The 12935-nt window shown below is 45.5% G+C and overlaps 1 protein-coding gene across 3 annotated transcripts in view; it reads left to right on the top strand.

Moving 5' to 3' along the window:
* CACNA1A (calcium voltage-gated channel subunit alpha1 A) overlaps positions 1-12935 on the top strand; it is a 216052-nt gene that overhangs the window by 126143 nt on the left and 76974 nt on the right. For 2 of the 3 annotated variants that reach the window (XM_037505963.2, XM_037505964.2), the window contains exons 10-14: positions 61-150; positions 7897-8106; positions 11126-11238; positions 12286-12398; positions 12541-12672. In XM_037505963.2, the coding sequence (XP_037361860.1) occupies positions 61-150; positions 7897-8106; positions 11126-11238; positions 12286-12398; positions 12541-12672 (658 nt within the window). Of the gene's footprint in view, positions 1-58; positions 151-7896; positions 8107-11125; positions 11239-12285; positions 12399-12540; positions 12673-12935 lie in introns of all 3 variants that reach the window. The other variant, XM_054693304.1, reaches the window with a different exon arrangement.

Here is a 12935-nt window from a genome sequence, read left to right as displayed (position 1 = left end):
GTAATCATTATTGCAAAAAGGGTAACGTCTGTTTCTCTTGCCATGTTTCCATTGTTGGAGCTCTGCGGAGAGCCACCATAAAGAAAAGCAAGACTGACCTGCTCAACCCGGAGGAGGCCGAGGATCAACTGGCCGATATCGCCTCTGTGGGTGAGTCGCCTCTCCTGCAGCCTTGTGATGGATTATCAGCATTGATCCAAGAAACAGGGGCGTGGACTTGGGAGCCAGGCTACTTGAACTTGGGTCTTGACTCTGCCTTTTGTCACCTGCGTGTCCTGGGACAGGTGACATGATTGTGGGGATAACAATAGTGCCTGTATTTTAATATTGTTGCCTGGGTTCAACTAAATCATCCACACCAGGCACTTAGAATAGCTTGCTGAACTGTGAACAAAGCAGAAACCAAATCTCTACCTGGAGTTCAGTGCAGGAAATAGATATTAAATAGATAATGGCACAAATGGACATGCGATGCGTGGCATTTCAGGGGAGGTTGCTCAGGTTTGGTCAGCTCTGAAAAAGCAAGGTGTAATCAGAGGGAGGGACACTGAGGCTGAGGACTGAAGGGTGGGTGGCAGTGGGGGTGCCCCATGGTGGAGAGCGCAATGGAGGCTGCCACCTGGTTCTCACAAAGGATAGAGTGTGAGGTGGGAGGGGGAAGACGTTGACTCTTTTCCTGCTCACTCCTGTGATGAAGACTGTGGCGTTCTCCAAAGAGAATATATTCTCTTTTGAAATGGGTTTTTTAAAATTCCAATAATGAAAGAGTCAGTGAGAGAATATCTAGGCACAGGAAATAACACACGAATTTGAGGGGAGAAGGCATTTAGGCAGATGGCAGAACTGCGGCCAGAGCTTAGAAGAAGAAAGGATGGTGAAGGGTGGGAGGAGGGGAGGGAGGGATATACATGTGTTTCTAATTACACAGACACCAACAATTTTATGCTTTTTTTTTTTTTACTCAACCCCAGTTTATAACCTTACTGCAGAATTTCCATTGCATCCCATACACCATAAGGAGGGCTGCACTATAGTTTATTTAACGATAGCTCTAGTACATGGTGTTTGAGTTGTTTCCAATTTTTGCCCTGACAAGGAGCACTGCTGTGAACATTTATGTACAATTACTCCCCCCCACCCTTAGGGCGTATTTCCTTGGGGATAATTATAGGATCAAAGATATGAACAGCTTTTCAACTCATTATTCACAGAGCCATTTTGAGTTTCAAAATCATTGAACCCATTTATAAACCTGCCAAATATGCATTTGTTCAGATTCCCCACCCCGGCCATTGCGCATTACCCACTTAATTTCCTCTCCCAGTTCAGTTGGTCTATAATGATACCTCAAAGCTTCTTTTAATTTGCATTTTTAATTTCTAGCCAAAACACGCTTTCCCTTATAATGATGAAGTAATCCTAGTTCCACTTGTAGATCTGTCTTTTATCTCCTTCCTGCAAATTTTAAGAATCAAAGCACACCCTCAATATTCTGCGCATTTGATCAGTTGTCTGCCCCATGTATCTTCCCAATCCAGTTCCTTCCGTTCTTTACAATCTGCTTTGTAGTATTTTGATGGGCAAACTTTTTTGTTTATACCACGTTTATTAAACGCCAGGTACTGAAAAAGAAATGGAGTACCCATGTAAGTATCTCCTTTATGGATTAGATTGAGTACCTGCTCTTAGATACAGAAAGATACTATTTTAATTAATCATCCTGGAAAAGATAAGAAAGTGATGCTACCCAGTGTTAGCAAGTATGTGGGGAAATGGGTATTCTCATACGCAGTTGATAGGAATGTAATTTGTAGCACTTCTGGTGTATGGCTGGCATTATAATTACAAATGTTCACACTCTTAGTCCTAACATTTCCATGCCAAAAGCATTTCTTTATGTGTGCACAAGAGCTGTGTACCAGCCTCTTCTTAGCAGCATTGTTTCTGGCACTTGAACAAATAAAAGCCAGAAACAATATTCATGCCGATCAAGAGGGAGATGATTAATGAAATGTATCACCTAACAACTTTTCTGTTGAACTTCATGTATGAAGCTCCCAACAGGCTATATCATCCAGCCTAGAGGTGGGGTAGGCTCTACCATCTAGGTTTGTGTAATCACTTTCTTTATTTCCACAATGACTAAATCACCTAGTGATACATTTCACAAAATACATCCACATTATTACTTGACACTTGACTATACAGTAGAATATTATGCAGCCAGGAAAAATAACAGGGTTGCTACCAATATGGAAGGATGTTTGAAATTTACTTTTCAGAGGGAAAAAAAACAAGATACATAATATATGATCCTATTTTAAAATAAAATATTAAGAAGTGTAAGCTGTATTTGGAGCTGTGAAAATTAGAGGATTGCAGAGTTTTTTTTAAACTTTGTGACATTTTTCTGCAAAGTATGAATGAATAATATCCATTTTTTTAAATCAGAGATGTAACTAGTTAATTTTAAAGTTGCTCAAAAACAACAGGTATTAATTATATGGAATCTGTAATAGCTGTACAGGTCAGGGAAGAATTTGTTTGGTGGAAAACCAAAGAAAATTTTATGAAAGAGTCATTTAGGAATTGAACTTCATGTGGAATGGGGAGAATGTATTGGTTTACCAGGGCTATCATAATGAAATCGCACAGGCTGAGTTCTTTAAACGGTACACATTTATTTTGTCACAGGAGATCAAGGTATCGGCAGGGCTGGCTTCCTGAGGAGACCTTGTTCCTTGGCTTATAGATGTTATCTTCTTCTTGTGTGTGCACGTGGTCTTCCCTCTGGGCAGACTGCTGTTCTATAAGGACCTCAGTTCTATGGGGCTAGGATTAGGACACACCCAGATAACTTCATTTTAATTAAATTACCTCTTTCAAGGTCCTATCCCCAAATGCAATCATGTTCTGAGTTACTGGGGCTAGGGCTTCAACATATGAATTTTGGTGAGGACATAGTTCAGTTCATAATGAGGGGGAGACCCAGAAAGCCATGAGGGATATTCACAGAGGGTTTGTCATGGGGCACCCTGCTCTTGAATTTGTGGATGACGTAAGAAAATTTGCCACTTGAAGAATCCAGTTTCAAGGCCAGCATTTGTGAAACGTTTGAGGAAAGGAAGCCAAGAAAGCTGTCTGACTGAAGAAGAGCTGACGCTGTCCTGCAGTACCTCTGCTAAGAAAGCAGGTGATCTGCAGCTTTCTAAATGAATCCAAAATCCAGGCCAGTGACTTGGTCTCCCAGGACTAGGCTTGGTCCAGACAAACCCACCAAAACCCAGTTCCTTGGCCTGGAAGCTCAAAAACTGCATAGGAAGGGCCCCAACTTTAGTCTGTGGTTTCTAAACCCTCCTGAAAGAGACCTCTGGAATTTCAGGGTTCTAACAGCTAAATGCCTTTACCTTTATTCTTATGAATAAGAACAATTGCCTCAAAGTAAGACAGGAATTTTAGAAATACCGTCTTATAATTGGTGATTGTACCTCACTGTCACATCCTTTTTTTTTTTTTTAAGATTTATTTTTTTTTTATTTATTTATACAAGCACTGGGTACAGTCAGAAGCGCGGGAGGGTGAGAGAATTCACCAGAGCCAGAGCAGAGAGCAGAGCAGGCAGAAGGACCGAAGTACACTGCTGAGGGGAGCAGCGGGTGGCAGGAGAGGTCTGCGCGCCATGTGGGACCCTCCTCTGGTGGCCGGGGAGCAGCCGGGGATCGAACCGGCGCTGCAGAGGCTGCGGGCAGCTTCGCAACCCAGGGCTCAACCGCTGTGCCACCAGGGAGGCCCTCACATCCTTTGATAAATACGTTATTAAGTCTTCTCATTTAAAGTTAGCAAACTTAATGCTGAAATAGGAAACTTAAGTCATTAATAGGAAAAGTTGAGCCATGAATGTGAGTTGCCATTACCACCATTTCCTTAGGAAACTCAAATTCTATCTTGACTGTTGTAATGGTAGGAGTTCCACATGGGCCATATTTCTTTACTGAAACAAAGTACCACAGATTGGGCACCTTTAAAAAAAACATTTGCTCTCTCACAGTTCCAGAGACCAGAAAGCCCAATAAATCAAGATGTCAGCAGGATGCCACCACCTCTAAAAGCACTAAGGAAGAATCACTCTCATGCTTCTCTCTTAGCTTCTGAGGTGCTGGCAATCCTGGCACCTTTGAATCTGCAGACATCAGTCCAGTCTCTGCTTTGTCATCACACGTCTCCTGTGTATCTGTGTCTCTAAGGACATGAGCCATTGGATTTAAGGCATTGGATATGGGCCCACTTGAATTGAGTTTGACTTCATCATAACTTGATGACATCTACAAAGACCCTATTTCCAAATGAGGTCACAGTCACAGTGCCAGGGATTAGGCCTTCGACACGTCTCTTCGAGGGACACAGTTCAACCTACATCTCTTTAATATATTTCTGTACTGATTCCATGTTGAAATGATGATATTTTGGGTCTGTTATGTTTCATAGACTGTCTTAGTTAACTTATTTTTAAAACCTGAGGATTGTCTGCAATGATAATTCCAGAACACAGGGAAAAAGTAGAGATAAGAATGTATAGGAAAAGGGGATCAGAGTGAACATGAGAAGCAATAATAGAGGTGACAGTACACAGCTAGCACAAGGCTTAGCATGAAGTAGGTGTTCAGTTAATACTTACTTCCCAATGAGTGGCATGCCTACTGGTGAAGACTTGGCCTGTGACCTGGGTCTTGATTTCAGTTCCTGAGGGTGCAGCAGATTTTGTACCTAATAGTCAATGTGGACAATATCATGCTAAGGTATATTAATTAATTGATTCCTCCCAGCTGCCCTATGAGGTGGGAAGTATCATTGTCCCCAGCTTACAATTGGAAGCACTAGAACCCTGTGATGCAAGGTCACCTACTCAAGGTCATTCACCAATTGGTGATGGAGCCAGGTTTTCAATGTGACTCCAGGAGCAGTGGGGGGTGGGGGGTGAAAGGGCTCCTGCCAGGGTCTGTGCTGAGACAGGGCAGGGCAGGACAGAGAAGGGAGGTGGTGAGCCCACGGCTGGCTACGGATAGTCCTACGGATAGTCCTACGGATAGTCCAACAGAACAGACAAGTTCTGTTGTCACTGTGCTGGGGACTCGTGCAGCAGAGACAACAGCATGGAGGGAGCCCCCTTCTCTGTCTCTCTCTCTCTCCTCCTCCTCCTCCTCCTCCTCCCCCCCTCCCTTCCTTTCTCCCCCCTCCACTCCTCCTTCTCTTCTTTCCATCCTTCATTCTCCATCCCTCCCAAGGAACATCCTTCCTGACCCCTAAGACCTTCAAGAGTCTCATTCCTCTTTGCCAAACTCTGTGGATGCGTACAGGCCTGGGTACCTCTTTGGGAACTGCATGCAGTAAGACCAGATTTTCCCAAGCTGGGGAGGGCTATAAAGAACCACCCTGGGGCTCCCAATGCCTGTGAATCCGTCAGGTGATGGACAGGAGGGAAGGGTCTAGCCCCTCAGCTTGGCCGACTACTGCCTGTGGAATTTGCCCTTCCCTTCACGTGTTTCAGGAGTGATGCAGCGTGGCGGACTCACAGCTGACTCCTTGTTTCCTAGCCTGTCCCTGGACCCCTGTCCCCTCTCTGTCTCCACTTCCTCTGCTATAAAATGGGAGAGTGGGAGTCTCCACTTCCTATAGTTTTGATGAGGAACAAATAACTTGGGTAACATGTGTCTCCTGCTGTGCTTGATGCCTGATCAATACATGTCAACTGTTATTTTCATCTTGAGAAGCTGAAGTCCATTATATTTATAAAAATCTCCCAGGTTTTAAGTGTGGGCCAATAATTTCAACTTTTACAAGCCAAAATGAATCAGCATGGCCCCATGAGTGCAACTCACAACCTCTGTTCAGTATTTTGCTAATAAGAGGGGACATCCTACATGGTGTTTGCTGTGTCCCTGCCTGTCTGGTAGAATAGGATCAGTGAATATAAATGGATGAATGAAAGAATGGATAATTGAACTAATGAATAAATAGATGGATTAACAAATAATGTATGAATGAATGAACAAATGAGCACACTAATGAATGAATGGCCAAATTAAAGTACTGATTAGTGAACCAAAAGATGAATGAACTAATGAAAGATTGGACAAGTGAAGACACTAATAAATGAACAAATGAATGAAAAGAAGAATAAATGAATGAACCAACAAATAACAAAATGAATGGATGCAATTGAAAGTTTTCAAGAAGAGATATGTTAAAAGATAAAATCACTCTGTCCATAGCTGAGTTCTGACCCTCCCCCTCAGACCATCGCCTCTCAGTGGATGGCAGCTCATTTCCTCTGGAGGATCAAGCCAAACACCTGAACTCCTTCCACTATCTCACACCCACACTTGATCCATCAGCAAATGTTGAAATCTACCTTAAATAATACATCCCAAATCTTCCCACTCTTCCCCCTTCCCTGTCACCATGTTGTCCAGTCCCAATCTTGTTTATCTTGACCATGCATCCACCTCTTTCCTGGTCCCCCAGTTCCTGACCTTGCCCTCAATAGTATGTTTTCCCCCCACAGCTGCCAATGGGTGCCTGTGAGCATCTCAGTCAGTGGCGTCTTTCTTCTACTCAGAACCCTCCATGACTCCTACCACATGCAGAGTAAAACCAAAGTCCTCCCCATGACCCAAAGGTTCCCATCACTGCCCTCACTACCTTCCTCTCCCCCCATCAGCCACTCTAACCCAGCCACCGGTTATGTGCTGTTCCCCAAATGTGTCAGACAGGCACATTCCTTGCACTTTGCACTTGCTGGTTCCTCTCCTTAAAATACTAAGGTGACTTATATCAAGACCTTCACCTTGACCACTCAGCTTAGTATTGCAACCCACCCTATGTCCCTCCTGGGGATCCCACTCCCTTTACTTTACTCTTTTTCCAAAGCATTTTTCACCTTCCATCACACTATTAACTTATTTATTACATTGTGGTTTATTCTATTTTATTTGCTGTCTGTCTCCATACTAGAGTGTGAGTCCCAAGTGGGACACACACACACTAGTGTGTCCTCTAGTTAACAGTGACTTCTCCATAAATGCTTAAGAGCAAAAATATATTCAAGCAGAAGGCACAACTGACTCCTTCCTGTGATCATTTCTAAAGTGAAATGTCCAAGGAAAACTAGCATTTTATCTCCACCTCCTTCTAGAGGCTTTCCAAGCATGCTCCATGCAGCTTTGCTACCTGCCCCATCTGGGGGTCCTGTGCTAAGGCTCCTGCCTCATCCCACCTTGTGGCATGCCCCCAAATTCTTCAACATGGCCATAAGGGGGAGACACAGAAAGTTGACTGACAATGCAGAAAGTCACCTCTCCTTTGACATCCTAAGTTCTCATTGGTTATTTTCAGTACTGTTATTCTTAAGGACACTGTCTACTGATAAACCCCATCTCTTGAAAACTAAACCCGGGGCCTCCCTGATGGCACAGGGGTTAAAAACAGCGCTGTCAAGCTCTCACCAGCCACTGGAGAACGAGTTCGATCCCCGATCCCCCGGCCGGCCAGCCGGCCAGGGAGCTACCCACATGGTGCAGCAGACCTCTCCTGTATCGCCCGCTGCTCCCCTCAGCAGTGTATTTCAGTAGATCTGCCTGTTCTGCTCCCCACTCTCTCTGGTGAATCCTCTCACCCACTGCACCTCTAGCTTACACTCCAGTTCTTGGGTGCATAAATAAATCTTTTTTTTAAAAAAAAAAAAAAAAGGAAAACTAAGCCCATGAGTCATGATGGTTCCTTTGGGTCAGGGGAAGCGGACGGTCCCCCCAGCTACAATCCATGTGCTAAATGTTGGTCATGGGTCAGTTAATTTCCTCCACAGGAACATCCTGATATTCTCTCTTCTTTCCGTGGCAGGGTCTCCCTTTGCCCGAGCCAGCATTAAAAGTGCCAAGCTGGAGAACTCAACTTTTTTTCACAAAAAGGAGAGGAGGATGCGTTTCTATATCCGCCGCATGGTCAAAACTCAGGCCTTCTACTGGACTGTGCTCAGTCTGGTAGCCCTCAACACGCTGTGTGTCGCTATCGTTCACTACAACCAGCCCGAGTGGCTCTCCGACTTCCTCTGTGAGTACCCCCGGCCCTGCCCCCGCCAGCTCCCAGATCCCTTCCTCAACTCCCTGTCTTCCAGTTCCCCTTCATTGGCAATATGTGTCCCTTCGTTGGTCCTCACTGAATCTGCCTTTTCATTAAGCCATGTCTGCAATTGGAATTGAGGTTGATATTGCTGCTACCTCAGTGTCAGAGCCCTCATATGGTCTGAGAGCTAGAAGCTGGAATTCAGGCTGCCAAGCCCTTTTATGATCCCTTTTCTGAGAGGGGGACAGGGGTACTGCTGAAGGGAATACTGCGAGAGAGAAGAAAGTGGTAGAGACAGAAACGTACATGTAATTTCCAGGTACATCTCTGGGAATGTTAAAATAATTTGAGGCTGAGAGCTGAGGGTGCCTTAGGGACAGAGAGTGGTCTGTATTTCTCCTTTCCTCCATACCTTCTGCTTCTTTCCCCATTCTCCTCCTCCCCCTTTTCACTTCCTATGTCTGAGATTCATTCCCAAAGATGCTCCCCCCAACAAAAGTGAGAGCATCTTGCTCCCTCAGTGAGTTTTGGGACCTCCATGACTTTGCCGTTCTTGACTTACTCCCATGTTCCAGGATTAGTATCAGTTAATGTCAAAATTGATGGCCCTGTGAAGGTGAGAAGTGGAGAAAGGTGCGGAGACCTCTGACCAGGAGGTCAGAGCTCTGAGGAAAAAAAGTAAAGAGCTCTGAGAAATCAATAAAAGTAGTGCCTGAGCAGTGAGGACAGTAAGTAGCTGCCCTAGCTTTGACTAGTGACACCCAAGCGAGGACTTCTTAAAATCTCTCTGCCTGTTGGCTGCCCTACTCCTACATATACTGATTCATATGATTTAGATTTATGGATTCTCTGCCCTTCTGACCTGGTTCAGCCATTAGAGAGACAATCAAGTCTTCAATCTAGAGAGGCCTGGGTGCTGGGTCCAGGTCATAGTCTCCTTGTAACCCTCATTGCTCCCAGTGAAATTGGCTGACCCCTCCCAGGACACCCTACAGGGGCCAGTTCTCCTTCCAAGAGCCCTGACCCAGTTCCAACCTTTGTAATTGCTTTTGGTCCCTCTGGAGTCTCTTATAAATGAGGACTCTTTACTTCTTGTTTTAACCTCCTCTGATAGTCTATTTTTAATCTCCCATATTCTCCTCACTAATTACCTCACTCTGTCAGTTCTGGTTCAGGAACAGAGGGTTGGAATTTCTTAGCCAGGGCCACTATGTCTGTAAAGTTTCTTTATCCCCATTTTCCAGTTAAGAAAACTGAGACACAGCAAGGTTGAGTAACTTGCCTGGGATCATGCAGCTAATAAGTGATGGAGTCAGGATTTGAACCCAGAGCTTTAGGGAAAAATCCCAACTTTGATCACCAGGTGACCTAGGTCTGCCCCTAACTTACTATGTGACCTTGGACAAGTCATTACCATGGTCCATCAGTTGGAAACATCTTCAATTATAAGATGCTTTTGTTTGAGGTGCCACTAAGAAGTAAAACAATCTAAACTAGGGCATGCTTATTTTAAGATATACCCTAATTTCAGAGATGTCAAAATTGAACAAAAATGTGTCTTGGAATATAGGAATGTAGTGGTTTCTCTGGGTCTCAAATTCCTCATTTGTATTTGGTAGGAAGTAGATTTCATGACCCTGGGAATTCTTCCAGGCCCACCACTGCTATGTCCAGATGATTCTTTCAGATCTGGTGCAACAACAGCTACCAGGTCTCTTGGTAGGCACGAGATGTTATGGACAGATTCTTGGAAGGTGCCAGATGTTATGGACAGATTTTCTTCATTGATATTTTTGTCCTGGAGACCCTGCAGTTTCCCTCAGATTCAGGAAGCCCCTGGCATCCTAAAACTAAGGAATGAGTGGGAAGGACCTTGACCTCTTAAAAGAATGATGTAGCATGCACTTTGAACTCTGTGACCAAAACTGAAATTTTTAGAATTTTGAGTCCCCTGTCTTTCCTTTCTGAATACTTCCTTCCTCTTAGAAACACTCCACTCTCCTTTCCATCCATTAGGTGAGTGCCCAGGCCCCTCCTGGCTCCTAATCTTCCCACTCTACCAACTACTCTTCCTAGCCCTCCGAAAAGGGCTGAGAATAGCCATTTCTTTGCTGGGGCAAACAAACACCCACACGTTACCTGTCCCCCCGTATCTGAACTGCTGTGCTTTCTTGCCAAAGAACAATTGGCTTTCTTTTGTTCATGATGTTTAGAATTTGCAAGAAAAGATTTCCAACAGACATTTTCCATCCGATAGGCTTTCCACATTGGGAGAAGCCTTGCCTTAGGTCTGTGGTGCTACAACTAAGTTTGTAACATCAGAATTATGAAGGAGACACCATTAGGACTTCTGGTTTTCCTTTGGCACTCAGGCATATAAAAGTGGATTAATTATAATTCTTAGATGATGACACCCTGGCATTGCAGGGAATTGTTATTTTGTTGCTTAGTTGTCTGGTTAGTTAAATGGTTTGTTTATTCATTTTTAAAATAAAGTAAGCAGGGCCTCCCCTGGTGGTGCAGCAGTTGAGTGCTGGGCTGTGAGGCTTCCCACAGCCTCTGCAGCGCTGGTTCGTTCCCCGGCCACCGGCAAGGGTCCCACAAAAAAAATATATATATATATGGTAAGCACACAGGAAAGCCTCCCCCCACCACCAACAGCACAAAACCTAGATCCTTGGCAGTAACCTACATCCAACTTTTATCAAATGAGGGCAAAAACTGCAATATAGAAACCCGTGAACTTTCTCTTACTCTTTTTATGACCAGCCAGCAGTGAGTGGGTTGGAGAACAGTGGTCAATTGTTGTTCTTTCCCTTAATGGAGGAAAAACTGAGGCCATGGAACGGAAGCGTGAGTGAGCTTAGGCTGAAGCCGCCAAAGCCCACCGTGCTCTCCCTGCCTGCCCTGCCAGACTAGAGAAGGGCTGCTATTAACAGGAAAGCCATAGCCACCTGGCACCCCACATACCTAACCTCTTCTCTGTTTCCACCCCTCTGCCTTCTAGACTATGCAGAATTCATTTTCTTAGGACTCTTTATGTCCGAAATGTTTATAAAAATGTACGGGCTTGGGACGCGGCCTTACTTCCACTCTTCCTTCAACTGCTTTGACTGTGGGGTAAGTGCTCTGGTTTCTGGAATTCATCTCTCCAGCTCTGACTCAGAATGGCTGATGCCTGGGGAGGCAGGTAGGGTCACACCTGGATGGGAGAGACTCAGATGAACGCAAAAAGAGGAAGAGGGCAGTCCCAGATATTGGCTACAGCATACAGAGGATGCAGATTTCTCAGCCCCTGCCAGGAGAGGGACAACAGAGTGCAGAAAAGAGGTGTGGACTCCCTGAAAAAGCAGGGGCGACCTGATGGTTCCACTGCTGGGTTCACTTAGAGAAACTCAGAATGTGCTGAGCAGCCTTGTTTCTAATAGACCAAGCACCCCAAGTTCCCCTCTGAGTAGAATCGACGCATGTGTGTGCACAGCAAGGAAAGGCAGCCACACCCACAAGAGGCGCATCTCACACTCGGGGCCAGGGGCCAGGGGCCAGGCGAAAGGAGGCAGGAACTTGCGAAGCCAGTCTGCACAACTCTGCTTCCGGTCATGACAGTTCAGACGCACAAAATTTAAGTATGTTGATAAGGAATTGTGCTTGGATACATTTAAAAGGCAAAGACCTCAAAAACATTATGCTAAGTAAAAGAAGTAAGACACAAAAGGTCACACGCTGCATAATTCCATTTATATGAAATATCCGGAACTGGCAAATCTGCAGACAGTAGATTAGTGGTTGTGGGGGCTGGGAGGACAGGGGAGTGAGGAGTGACTGCCCTTAGGCACGGGGTCTCCTTTGGGGTGATGAAAATGTTTTGGAGGTGATGGTTGTACAACATTGTGAATAGACTAAATGCCCCTGAATTGTGCACTTAAAATGAGTGATTTTATGTAACTAAGGTGAATTTCACCTCAGACTTTTATAAAAGGCATGGAGATGGTTATTACAAAATTCAGGATGGCAGTTATGTCTCGGGGCCCCTGAAGGGCTCCCAAGGAGCTGACATGCCCTGTCCCTACACAAAGGTGCTAGTTGCAGGGATTCTTTGCTCTATGTGAGTTCTTGAGAGAGAGAGAGAGAAAGAGAGAGAGAGAGAGACCTGGTCCTCGGTTCTAGGTTATCATCGGGAGCATCTTCGAGGTCATCTGGGCCGTCATAAAACCTGGTACGTCCTTTGGCATCAGCGTGTTACGAGCCCTCAGGTTATTGCGTATCTTCAAAGTCACAAAGTAAGTTTTTGGGGTACCCTGGCATTCTGATGAGGGCCGGGATGGGGGCCACTCCAGCAGGATGGGAAGGTGGGGCTCAGCTGCCACCATCTTGGCCCTACCCAACCACCCACCCCTGTCCCCACCCGGCCTTTATTGGCAGGTACTGGGCGTCTCTCAGGAACCTGGTCGTCTCTCTTCTCAACTCCATGAAATCCATCATCAGCCTGTTGTTCCTCCTTTTCCTCTTCATCGTTGTCTTTGCCCTCCTGGGAATGCAACTCTTTGGTGGCCAGTAAGTGCTCAGTGGCTATTCAAATTCTGCTTGCCCGGGGTCTGACTTGAGACCAACCCCTTCTGCCCCCTGTGCCTCCCTCAGTGCCTCCTGAGACCCTACCTCCTTCATCATGCGGCCTGCCCCACTCACGGCCTCACTGCCCCTGATAGCGGGTGGCCTTGGGTACCCCTCAAGGTGCCCTTCTGGGAGACAGAAGTGCTGGAAATGTTGCCCTGGAGGGGACAACATGTTGGGGGGTGGGGAGCAAGGTGAAATGCCTG

Source organism: Talpa occidentalis, unplaced genomic scaffold (genome assembly GCF_014898055.3).
Source record: "Talpa occidentalis isolate TD23 unplaced genomic scaffold, MPIMG_talOcc4v2.1 talOcc4.12, whole genome shotgun sequence".
Lineage (NCBI taxonomy): Eukaryota > Metazoa > Chordata > Mammalia > Eulipotyphla > Talpidae > Talpa > Talpa occidentalis.
This window is presented reverse-complemented; position numbering and strand designations above follow the sequence as displayed.